This window comes from Filicampus tigris, chromosome 13 (genome assembly GCF_054856515.1).
Source record: "Filicampus tigris isolate MCC_2025a chromosome 13, RoL_Ftig_1.0, whole genome shotgun sequence".
NCBI classification, from domain to species: domain Eukaryota; kingdom Metazoa; phylum Chordata; class Actinopteri; order Syngnathiformes; family Syngnathidae; genus Filicampus; species Filicampus tigris.
In genome coordinates, this window is record NC_141229.1 from 8,813,894 (window position 1) to 8,827,285 (window position 13,392).

The window sequence follows — 13,392 nt, forward strand, 5'->3', positions numbered from 1 at the left end:
CCTATTATATCACAAACACAGACACATACAAACGCATGTATGACTATATGTAAATTAAATACTAATGTTTTTTTTCCCCTTTGATAGGGAAAGAGGTCTCGCACTGAATCGACGCTGAGGCATCAAAGTACGCATCCCTCTGGCAAATAGGTGAAAAAGTCTCTAGCCAGCCTCTTTAAGACTGCTGTGGCCTCTTCTGCTGCTCTCATGCATGTTGAAGATGTGGCTGAGGCAGAGTTAAACACTTACCGTATGACCCCAGCCATTGATGGAGAGGATGACCCCTTGGTCTGATGGAAGATGTACAAAATAAACTTCCCACAACTGTGTACGATGGTACGGAAATATCGCTGTGTCCCTGCCACAAGTGCACCCTCGGAGCGTCTTTTTAGTGCTGAAGGAAATACGGTGACTTGCACTCGTTCATCTTTAAAACCAGCTAAAGTTGACATGCTGGTTTTCCAAGCAAAAAAATCTGTGAGCTATTCAGAACTACTGTGTATAGAACACTTTCTGTCTGACTTTGCCATACTTAGTTTGCACGTGTCTGACTGTTACAGAGTGAGTGCAATATTTTAATAGACATCCAGAAGGAATTCTTCTTAAGTTTGAATGAGAACATACACTTGTTTATTTTGCATTCATTAGTAGTTGGGAGTTTTTTATGGTACGGTGCCTTGAAAAACATGTATCTAATGTGATCAGTTGGTTGATTTATGTTTAAAAAATATGTTGTTTATGATAACACTGATTTATTAATTTATGTTTGTTGAAAACTAGAACAGGATCTAAAAAAAACATTTTTTTTTTTAAATCACAGTGAATCGCAATCACAATATTTAGTGAAAAAAAAAAAGTGATTATTTCCCATGATCGTTCAGCCCTACTGTATATTACATTAAAAGCTAACATAAAACCTACATTTCAAAAACATATTTGTACCTCTTTTATGCAGCCATCCCTCCTTGACGATCACCACATTGGTCATGTTGGTGGACAGGGTAGAGGATCCAGGATTTCCACAGGGAGAGTCACTTCGTTTCCCTAAGTTCTCTTCACTTAACCCAGCACACGGGACCCGTGGTTATCTATTAGTTGGAAAAAGGTAAAAAATTAGCCCTATATTGAGGTGGAACATTTTTTCCACTTGTCTGAATATTAACCTTCAGGTCAACTCAGAAGAGAAGCAATGAGACCCAGGAGCTGGCGCTTAATGATTCAGGCAGTAAAAGACGTACCTTCCGTGTTCCTAATCATGCATTAGAAAAAGCACAATTATTCTTGACAGAATTGTTTTTTCATGAACATTTCAATATGTGAGGTGATTATTTACAAAGGTTTCGGTCAACTGAAAATAATGAATAGCTGTAGCTTGATATGTTGCCTACAACCATCGAAGAATGTAAACAACTTTCACCTGCCATATCTGTGTGTTGTTGTTGTTACTCACGTCTGACCTATGGCGCAAGCACACAGAAATGTTGCTGGAACTCATCCAGACACACTGCCTGCCTGATGCGCGCATAAGTAACTGATGCACATGACACACTTGCTCTGCTAAGTGCAGTGCAAACTTCCGTATGCAATCAGGTAATAGCAGAGGTCTAACCTGCTCATACTCAAGAATGGCTTCATAATTTACAGACAGAAATGTAGATTACATTCACAAGGCCATAATATTGGGTATACATGCACAACCGAATGATATTCAATACAAGAGCACTATATCAAACATTTCTGCAGAAAGATAGCAAAGCTCAGTTGTGATTTACACTGTGGAATACTATTTCACAGTGTGTTTATGTTGACTCAATTTAGAATATATGAAAAGAGATGAACACACTTTGGTGATCCAAATACAACGCAGATCCCTGTTCTATGCAGGAAAAAAAAAATCTTCAGTGGCAGACACAAAAGATGGATGACTCTTAAACCAAAAGCGAGATACAACGCTAAGCATACTGCTGAAACATCACTTTTGAATAACTGTCTTTGCAAAGGCATAACGTAGTTTTCAATGGATCATGTTTTGGATCTCTTTGGATGGTTTAGGTTTAACATACGAGTTGTGCAGTGGTAGTACAGTAAGTAGGCCTTAATAATGAAGCAATGATTCCAGCACTTTCCAACGTCCAGTAATTGCAATTATTCAAAACCAGGAGGCTATCATAACAAACCACTTGACCTTTCCCTTCATTTACCTCTTGTAAATACAGCTTTGAACACAGGACAGGAGAAAAAGAAGGGATCAATTTCACTACTTGTTCACACAAATGTCACACACTACACCAGGCGATCTCTGCCCTTCCACTGAAATCAATTTGTCTGCCGCCGCTCCATCAGAGTAAATGCATCAAAACAGCTCTGTGTGAGTGGCCTCAGCCAGCCTACTGCCAGGGACAATAACAGGAAGTGGATGTGACTATTGACAGGCGACGGGTCATATCAGTACAGCACTGGGCTCAAATAAATGCCTCGCTGAGTGAGGTGATAGACACACCTTTTACTATCATTGTGACGGCTTACATCAATTAGCATAAAGACTTTTGGGGGGATTTCCACTCTATTTTGGGTTACTGCAGTGAGGCTGTGGTGCTTGTGTCCGACCAACGATGGAGAGACCGGAGGTTTAAGTGCTTGTGATGCAGTTAGATACATCAACATCAAACGATCATTTGGAGGAGTCGACTTGGAGAACACGTTGTAATTTCGGCCTGTATGAGCTTATTTATGGATATTTTATCTGAATTTCGTCACGTGATCAAAGAAGAGGCTCACCAAGCAGCAGACTAAATGGAATAAGACTCGATTGAAGCTGTGGAAGTTTCTGCGAAGAAGTCAAGAAATGCGGCCTTTCTGAACTTTCGCTAGCAGACGGGACTTGCGTTATTTCTAACTCGGGGCGAGTTGAACACATAAAAAAACAAACAAAAAAAAAACACTGCTTACCTTAAGTTATTGTAGCAACTTTTTACATCTGTGTATATGTTTGCTTCTCTTCCACGAACCACTATTTTATATACGGGTCACGAAGTGACTAATCACTCAAACAAACAGCTCGCGAAATCACCACGAAAGGAGTAGGACAATTTTTCCCTTGTGCAGTTTGCTTTGCTTAAAATGATTTTGTAGAGTTCTAGGTTTAATTGCCCAAAGTGTGAGTGGTTGTGAAGTAAAGTTTATTACAAGGATTACCAACATGTTGCCTGCAGGCACCCAAAGACCACATTAGTAGCCAGCAGATATCAATTATCAACTCTCAAGATATACCGATATCAATAGATAGTGATGGGGCATTGTGGTTTCCGAGGAATGTTGTAGAAGTAATCATTTGAAAATGTAAACCTCGACACACATTTCTAAAAATAGTGATACTTGCTTATTGATATTTACCTGTTCCTAACCTCGTTAAATCATTGATCATTATTGCGAGAAATCATTAACATGATCAATGTCGTCAAATGTATGAATATCATTAATAATGTATTATGAAATGTAATTTGAGCAAATGTGTTATTTTAAAAGTATCAAACGTGTTGCCCTTGAGATGAATCGCCGGTACACCCAAAGCTTTTCTGGCGACATTTTTCCAACATTACAATGTGGGACAGGACCGGTGCAAGGTAAACAACAGCTTCCAATAGCTGCCAAGAGCCAGCAAAAAATGTTCAATAATGGTGAGCGTATTGACTTATTTACAGCTTTTGAACTGTCAACCATGATAGCATTTAGCATTAGCCAAAGTAATAGCACGACCACCAGATTGACTAGCAATGTTTAAACCTTTTTTTCGCCTGTCGGAGGATCCCCCTCCTATGCCCGAAGCAACCCCTGTGTAATTACACGGCGAACAAAAATATAGTCCGTAAAATGCAGTAATTGGCGGGGGGCCACCCAAAAGCGATCCTCAAAAAGGCCACTTTTACCTGCACAAAAAGATCAATTTCTCTGGAACCCATCATACGATTTTCAAAACTCTCGGTGTGTGGTACTCCGGTTGATGTAGCAATTTCAACACGACTTTGCTTTTTGACTGATTTTCATTTTTGGTCAATCTTGTCACGTCGCTATTAGGATCTGATTAAGAGTAGAAAAAAACAACATAATGGGTATAATTTAAACTCCAAGCTATCGGTACCCTTTAGCATCTCAGTATGTACGTACACGGTGTCACAACCATGCACGTATTATATACACATTGGGATACTTCAGACATACAAACTGTGGTGCGTACGCTGCAGCCGAAAAAGAAACACATGCACAAGAGCGGCTCTGGAGCCACAACAGAGTGCTGCTGTTTTAATGGGAGGGACCTGTTGCTACTGCGGCCTGTGTGGAAAAAGCTGGGCTTCTGCCAGCACTGCAGCCAGCAGCCAGCAGCCACTGAATGAACCCAGTACCCTGACAGCGGGTCACATGGTCCTCAGGCCTTTGCGCCGCCACCGTCTGCCTGCCTTACTGTCACTGCGGCTTTTAATCATTCATCTTTCTGGCTCCAGCTCTGGGGGCCAACTCATTCAATGCAAATCAGTGTCATGAAGCGAAGATCCCACAGACACAAAAAGAGACACACACTGCATCTGCGACTTGAACTAGCGAGGACAGTCACAAGTGTTTATGGCAGGAGGAAGAAATTGAGGCCAACCCCACCACACTACTTCCTTCATCACAGATCAATGGTCGTAAGCTTGTTTATGCTCTATTTTCTGCTCCTGCTGGGGCGGGCAAGAGTCGGCGGCTGGTTTACAGTTACAAAACGTATACGCTTTTACTCAAGTATTTACAACATTTGAAGTGAGACCATCCATCATGCACACTTGGTAATGGGAAATGGATCCTACAGTGACAGCCGTAATGGTTGGTCAAATAGAGAGCATTAAGTTCCTCATTGAAGTTCCCTGAAAATACTTTACAAATGATACGCATTATTCATAAGTAAAGTTTATGCCCCTGAAGTCGTGAACTGTGGTAGCATAGTGACAAAAGTCATACGCACGTCCCAGTCCTGCCTGCTCAGTACAATATGGCTCGATAGAACAGAATGTACATTGAAAACAGAAGAATGTTGACACATTATGTGAAGAGACTTCCCTCCAACAACACTTTCAGCCTTTTGTTGCCACCAAACCCTAAAAATCCAATTGAGATACGCTATTGTTTGTTACAAAATATCTTTGCGAGCGATTCTTTGAGGATGATAGAGACATACACGAAGAAAAGGAAAAGTGACTTTGTTGAGGAAATGATGATGAGGGTGGCACTGAATAGGTGAAACCGAGCATTCCTAAACTTATCTCTGTAAGGCAACAGCAAAATTTACATTGATTTGCAGTTCATTTCCACAGAGCTAGGTTTTTCTGTTTTTGAGTTAAATTTAGGATTTGTCGGTTTTATACTTTGAACACAGTGATTCTACGTGTCACTGGCCATGGTTCATTTTGTGCAATGATATTATATGTACCTATGTTTTGAACTTTAAAAAACGGTTTATTATTCCAGTTACAAAGGTTTCGGTGAATGCACGTATGTGACTTTCAGGGTTCAGTGCACACAACAAGGTTAGGAGCCACAGTTTTACACATTTAACTTCAGTAACGCTACACCTCATTCATCAAAGCTAAAGATGAAGAGCTAATTTATTGTTTTTAAGTTTTACTATTAATGTTAAAATATGACTTAAGGAGGATTTCAACGCAAAGACGTTTCTTTCCAAAACATGTTCTATGCGGGCCAACTAAATGAAACATGGCATTCTGATTAATATTGCGTTTGTGGAATATGAGTTAAGCAGTCAAATCCACCCGTTTTTAGCCATCTCAGGGGGCGGCCATTTTGTCACTTCTGTCGACTGAAAATGACATCACAGTTACTCAGGGCTCAGGTAACAACCTTGAGTCCTGCACTTGAACTAGCATCCACTCTACTTCTGGAGTGTTCTGAAGAACTTCACATAACTATTTAACGAATCAATAATGAATCTTTATTCCTGACCGGGTAAGTGTGAGCAACATCAATTGAATAACTGTTATCAGTGTCTCAAGCTGCAATGTTCTCAGAGGGCCGTCACAAACTGAAGAAGGGTACGCTCATGTGACGGCAACAGTGGGCAATCATTGTGAGAAGCGTATTCTCAGTGATAAGGTCTTAGCTCCTGTGGCGCAATGGGGCACAATACGTCTGACTGTGCGAAGGGACAAAATTTCTAACAGCATTCCACAGATTCTACATGCGCCTGATGGCACATTTGCGTCAGAGCACTTGGATTGGTTCGTAGGCGGCTGATATCTTCGAAATAGAACAGGCAGCACCAAACAGTCACCAGCCCCATCGTTACGCCGATGTGTTGTGTCTTCCGCTGGTCATATGGCAAGGCCCCATGTGCACACACATTGGACGGACGTAGTCTCATGACCGACAAAAACGTTTTGACATAAAGGCGTAAAAGGGTACAACATGCCTGGGGACATTGTACTCAGAGGGCAAATGGGAAACCAAATGTTAGTCATTGGCACTTTAATGCCATCACATGCTATACATTACAGTCTGTATATGGACCAAAGTTGGCTGTCATAACAGTAGTAGAAACGTAATGTGCATGTGAAACAGTACATTGAGAATTAACACAAGCTTTTCCTTGGCCAAATGCAATCACTTTTCAAGTATATTTTCCCAGTAACACATAAGCTGTGCTACATATTTACATATATATACAGAATACATATTTAAAAATATCCTAGCACTTAAAAGGCGTCTGGTAACTTAATCGGAAGAATGCTATAAACAAGACATATGATGTGTTGCAAAAGTAGCAGCAGAATAAAATGAATTCAGCACTTAAATCCAAAGGTGAAACACTTTTAGAACGCAACAATAACATTGAAGCATTTTCAATCATTCCAAACACCCGTGGCGAGTCTACACAGTGTCAACACTTCCTATGTGCTGATTAGAAGTTAAGATAATAAGAAAATAACACGACCGTGGCCTGTTTTAGGAGACTCCTATCAACAACTTTAGTATCAGTACATTGTTATGGAAGTTTATAAGTAAAAATGAGCGTAATGTTTAACGTGGGTGTTAGAGCAGAGCAGCAATAAGCTAAGAAAGCTAATGATATGTGTGGCACGTACAATATAAAGCGTAAACAGTGTTCAAAACAATGAATGGGCCGCCCTCTTGTTGATCTCATTAGTTTTCCCTCGTGGGCCATAAAAGCACTACAAAAACAGCATTTTAACGTAGAAGAGGGGCACAGCTTAAAGTTACAAGTGGGCCTGAAGGCTGCGTCTCAGAAAGTGGTCATTGTCAGAAAGCAAACATCTGAAGAGACGTTCACTGTTGCTTGTGGAAAATACAGTACACCGTTACGGCCCGGTTCGCTTTCGAAACTCGCGTGTCTCCGTGACTTAAAAGTAACTTTTATAGTCAACGGAAGTCGGGAAAGTAGTACATTTCAGGCTTGCATTAAGCGACAGAAAGGATTTGGGGCCTAGCAGGGCAGCTCGGGTGAGAATAACCGCATCCCATGTAAGTACAATGGGGACATACCCTGACTAGCTGCCGACCTCTTGTTGTTAACCATGCGAAAGAAACGCGGCCATTTACCTGGACAGGAATTCAACAATGTGTCCGTCTCATTCTAGTGAGCTGATTCGGCGGTATTTTACGTTGATAAGTCCTTGAACAATCTGGACAAAAGTGATCTCATTTACTCCGTTTCTCTTGCCTTTCTTCCACTACACCTCCCAAACTCGCTGTCTGCAATGCCTCTGTGGCAGTCTGCTCTGCCGGGTCCTAGAGCCGACAGTTCATTTGAACACAGTGCCATCGGAGAAGGGTGGGGGGGCAGTGTTTTTAGAGGGGCTTGTAGTGTGCGTGTGTGTGTGTGTGGCCTTGATGAACTTTGACGTCCTCTGTGTGGGACTGCAATTTCCACAATAATTAGCTTCGGAACGAAGAATGAACGTTGCCCCCTACCCCACACAATCAAGAGGAACACATCATATTATGGACGAGGGAGCATTGTTTTTGTTATTTATTTATTTATTTATTTTTTATTTTTTTATTTTCGTCGCACTCGCACTCTGTACTTAAGTAGAAATACAGATACTTGTGCTTAAAAAAAGCCTCTGGTAAAAGCCCAGTAGGAAGCTGATCTCAATTCAGCATCAATAAGACATCAAAATCATTCAGTTGATGTCATATTGATGTTGAATTGGGATAAGATGCCCATTAGGAGTAAAGCACTGATTCGACTCCTTTACGTAAGTGAAAGTAAACATTAAAGACTATTACAGTAAAAATACATTTTTTCCCCTGCCCTTTATATGCAAAAGCCCCATTTTAATAACTTTGTACAATGAAAATAACAAAACAACAAAGAAAGTAACAAAACAATGTGTTCCCATGCATAGCTTTGTTATGATCAATTGAACAAAAGATGCAAAAAAAAAATGATTACTGAAAATATTAATTGCATGAGGTTTTTCAGATTGCACAGAAAATTTGGGAACACCATGGGCTGGCACAACAAATTCTGCATGAATCATTCTCGGAGATTACATCATCAAACAAGAAGGCTATGCATTGGGAATATCTGGCTTTTTCGAATCTGTTGCATTCCAGGTTCCACATTGTCATTGATGTCCCTGTTTTTTTCCAGCCTTATCAGACCCCAAGATCTCATCAATCAAGATCTCTTTCGTGGTTGACTTTACAGCTCTAAATTTATGTTCTTATTACATCGTGTCATCATCTGTGGAGCGTGAAAAAAGTAACAAGTCTATTTTGACAAAGGAGTATAAAGTACAGATATCTGTTTTTAAAAAGAGAGGGAGCAAAAGTGAAAAGTAATCAGAAAACAAATACAGTACTCAAATAACATACAGAAAAACATCAATTAAAGTACAGTAACAAAGTATTTGTACTTGTTAATTTCTACCACTGCTTTTTAAAATTCCCTCTGATTTGCTCGTTTGTTTTCGCAACAGTGCAGATATATTTTAGTTATGATTATCTCATAAAGGAAGCCTCGTGATTTGCCTCACAGTTCTGAGGTTGTGGGTTCAAATCTCGGCTACAAGCCCTCATGTGTAGGATTTGGATTTTTTCCCTGTGCTTGTGTGGATTTTCTCCAGGTAGGCTACTCTGGATCCCTCCCACATTCCCAAAACATGCTGATATGTTCATTGAAAACTCAAAACTGTCCATAGGTGTAAGTGTGAGTGTGAATGGTTATTGTCTATGCGTTTCCTGCAATTGGCTGGTGACCATTTCAAGGTGTACCTCGCGTCTCACCCAAAGTCAGCTGGGAAAGGCCCCAACTCGCCCACGACCATAATGAGAAACTTATTATGAAATGTAAATGAGTGGATGGAATAGCTCCAAAATTATTCAGAAAAAGAAATGTAACATGACCAAGTAACGTCACAACATCCATTCATCCATTTTCTGTACTGCAGCCTATTCTATAGCTGACTTTAGGGCAAATGGCGGGGTACACTCTGGACTGGTTGGCCTCAATTTCAGGGCACATAGAGATTAGGCCATGCACGTATAGTTAAACAAATATTCAAACTCACATTCACACATATGGACAATTTCGAGTCTTCAATTAACCTAACGCAGGTTTCTGGAATGTGGGAGGAAGCCGGAGATCTGAAAAAAAAAAAAACACACAAACACACACACACATGCATAGGCATTGGGGGAACAAGGACACTCCACATAGGAAGACCAGCAATTTGATTTGATAAAAAAAAAAAAAAATCCATGTTTCCATTTAAATCCATGTTTCCTGACTTCGCAACATGTCATGTCATGTCATTTTCCAAACCGCTTATCCTATACAGGGTCGCGGGGAGTTGCTGGAGCCTATCCCAGCCGTCAACGGGCGAAGGCAGACTACACCCCGGACTGGTCGCCAGCCAGTCGCAGGACTTCGCAACATTTTAATGTAATTTAAATTAAATCAAAAATCCTATCTCATATAGTAATAGTGTAAATGATCATTTTTGGGTAATAGCCTATCGCGCGTTTTCATGCAATTCAATTTAACAAAAGCGTTTGGTTATAATTTTATTTTGATGCTTGCTATAATGCTGTGTGGTCTGTGTTTCATTTATCGTGCGCTTCTCGTCTCGCTGCAACAATCCTAAAATGTTTAGTATGTGATCCAGGAAAATAATCCAGACATCTTGAATCACTGATTTGCAGCATTTGACTTGAATCTAAATGGCCATCAAACCATCACAGTTGCTGTTGGATCTTTATTGATCAGCATATAGGTCAGCCTAAAACAGTATGAAATATTGATATGCAAATCATACATACCTTGCTATTTGTCTGCAAAACAATGGAAAGCATGACAGAGTGGAGGCAAACTAATTCGACTTTCCAGTGGGTCAGCTGCACCACTTTCACGGCCTATTTAACCCTAACGTTAACATCTCCAGTCTCAAATATAAAGATTAAAACCCAAAGTCATCACCCGGGCGCAGTGTTCACTTGTTGATCTATGACTGTTTTAGTTCCTGGCTGCTGTGGAGTAAGTGTTTGCCAAAAAAGAAGGGGGAAAAAAAACTGCTTTTATTTCAGAGTTTCTGTGAGGTAGAAATGGTTGCTGGCATTTCCTAACAAAGCCACGAGCCATGAAGTGAGGTTCAGAATCAAATATAACCAACCTCCATTGCTCTGGCAGCAGTGTGTCCCACTAAACTTGACTCAACTGCATATTTACTCTACAACTATGCAAACTCTTTCCCCTCATCACCCCATTTTTTTTGTACACTTTACAAACTGTGTCCAAGTGGAAGTTTTATGTTGTTTTTATAACTTGCCACGCATTATAATGTACAGACTCGTGTATTTTTAAAAAGACAGACACAGACACAGAAGAGCTTGCCAGAGAATACAGGAGTGGAAGTGGGACAGGTACAGGCAGGCCAGGGCAGTTGGTTCAAGGTAGTAACAGATACTTTCTCACTTGTTTTAAGCCCGCAGATGACTCAGATGGTGTTAACCCCTAAAAGCAATTACCGGTAGTAATATTTGTTTGGAAGCACTGAAAAATTAATGTGAGAATAACTTTCCCTTCCCTGTTTGTCATTTAAAATTTCGACCAGCTGCAGTACAATACAGTAGAGATATACCGATATGCTTTTTTCCAGGGCCAATACCGATTATTAGTAGTCAAGGAGGCCGATAACTGATATTTCGAGCTGATATTCATTTTCAGTGAAAAGGAAAATATTGGCATCAAAATCTAAAGAAAATTTTACTCTTAACTTTGTTGTAACGTCTTTAAGCATGTTTATTGAACAATGTTTTGGGTTTGCATAATGGTGATTTTTAAAAAATCATTATTAAAAGAAATTTTTGACAGTAAACATCTGTTGTAAAATTCTAACATAAAGTTCAGGGAGCACCCAGGATTGTCAGCATCTCTTAAAAAGGATAAAGGAAAACTTAAACAATAGCTCCATGTAGTTTTCTACAGTAAATTTCAAAATGACAGAAATGTTAAACTTTCACATATTTTTATTTTGATTTGCACAGTTTTAAATTGATTTATTATCGGCCAGCAGAGTTTTAAAAAGGTCGTTGACGATATTCGTCAAAAAGCCAAATATTTGTGCCGATAATTGGCCTGGCCGATAATCGGTCCATCCCTAGAAAATAGTATACAGGAACCTCTGAATTTGAATACCAATACCCCTAATAAGCGGGGCACACACGGGGGGTAAACACATGCCTGTTTTAAATTCTTTAAATGATGATTTAAATGTAATCAACTCTACAAATGACAACGGCAAAAAATCAGCATGTGCTTTCCTACTGCTTTTATAGTTTACTCAAGACAGCATACCGCACACATAACAATGTTGCCACGGACTATTGCGAGTCTCCTCACCCAAACAGGTTGATCTGTGAGAGGCAGCATAATGAGTCTTCAGACTGCCATTAAATGCAAAGAAGAAACAGTAGTAATAGTAGTAGTTGTACTAGTAGTAGGAGGAGGCGGAAGAGGAGAAAAAATATATAGAAGAAGCCAGGCTAACTGTTAGCTTAACTATAACTACATTGCAGTTGCAATCTATTGTCCTTGTCATTTTGACTGTGGAGAATGATTTGGAACACACTGAAAGGGGAAGTCACGTCAAACATTTTTTGTACAATAATATGTTCAATGTGGCCCGACTAGTCTAAACATGACATTCTGATTAATATTGCATTTACAGAACATGATTTAAATAGCAAAATCCACATCTTATCTTCTCAGGAGGCGGCCATTTTGCCTTGTACTGCCCCTTGCTGTTGACTGAAAATGACATCAAGGGGCCTAAGAGCTCAGGTAACTGACTTGTTTTCTGGGTTTGGTCATGTGATTTTCGCAAGTTGAGCCCTTCGGCACTGTGATATAATTTTCAGTCGACAGCAAGTGGCAAAATGGCCACCTCCTAAAACTGGTGGATTTTGCTGGTTAATTCATAGTCTACAAACGCAATATTATCAGGATATTATGTTTAGACTATTGGGGTCGCATAGAACATATTTTTGTAAAGACATTTTTTGACTTGACTTTAACCAACCAGTTGCTTCTCTGACAACAGCGTGAACTTCACGTCACTTTCTAATCACCTGTCATTCCGTTTCACATAAAAGTCACTGAGCTGGTGGCTTGACTGCACTGTCTTGACCTCAGAAATAAGGATTTGTGATCGTAAATATTTAAAGTGGAAATCAACCCAAACATATTTTTTTCAAGAATATGTTCCCAGCAGGCCCACGAGTTGAAACAAGGCATTCTGATTAATATTGCGTTTGTTGAATATGAGTTAAGCAGCAAAATCCACCCGTTGTTAGCCGTCTCAGGAGGCAGCTATTTTGTCATTTCTGTCGACTGAAAATGACATCACAACTACTCAGAGCTCAGGTAACAACCAATCACGGCTCAGTTTCAGAAAACAGGTCAGCCGTAAAAGAAAACATCCTTGGTCCACTGGAACGGCCAGTATGGCACAGTGTGGGCTGCCAAATTCCCAAACACACTAAACGAAGCTTGCACATGCACAAAGATCAAGCTGCGCCAGTTTTCACACCCGAGCGCATGTTGCTTTCGACTAAAATAAATCCCAAAGTGTTGCACCTTGATTATATTTCATACCTCGTGAAATCATTGTTATTGGGACAAATTATGAACATGATCTGTCCTCACATACATGAATATTGTTAAGAATAAATAGTAACAAAGGAATTTTGATCTAATTTATTATTTGATAAGTGTGTATTGAACTGGTGGCCTTAGGCATTCATCAGTACCCATAAAGTAGTTCTCAGTTTCAAAAAGGTTTGTGATCCGTTATATTGCTTAAGTTCAAGGTGACCCTGGAA

The 13,392-nt window shown here is 40.0% G+C and overlaps 1 protein-coding gene across 1 annotated transcript in view; it reads right to left on the minus strand.

The window, feature by feature from the left end:
• Positions 1–7,804, minus strand: part of akt1 (AKT serine/threonine kinase 1) — a 39,113-nt gene extending 31,309 nt beyond the window's left edge. The window contains exons 1-2 of the mRNA XM_086049120.1: positions 7,606–7,804; positions 943–1,088 (exon numbers count right to left, since the gene is read on the minus strand). Coding sequence (XP_085905246.1) covers positions 943–988 — 46 coding nt within the window. The 5' untranslated portion in view covers positions 989–1,088; positions 7,606–7,804. The remainder of the gene's footprint in view (positions 1–942; positions 1,089–7,605) is intronic.
• Between the last annotated feature and the right edge of the window lie 5,588 nt (positions 7,805–13,392).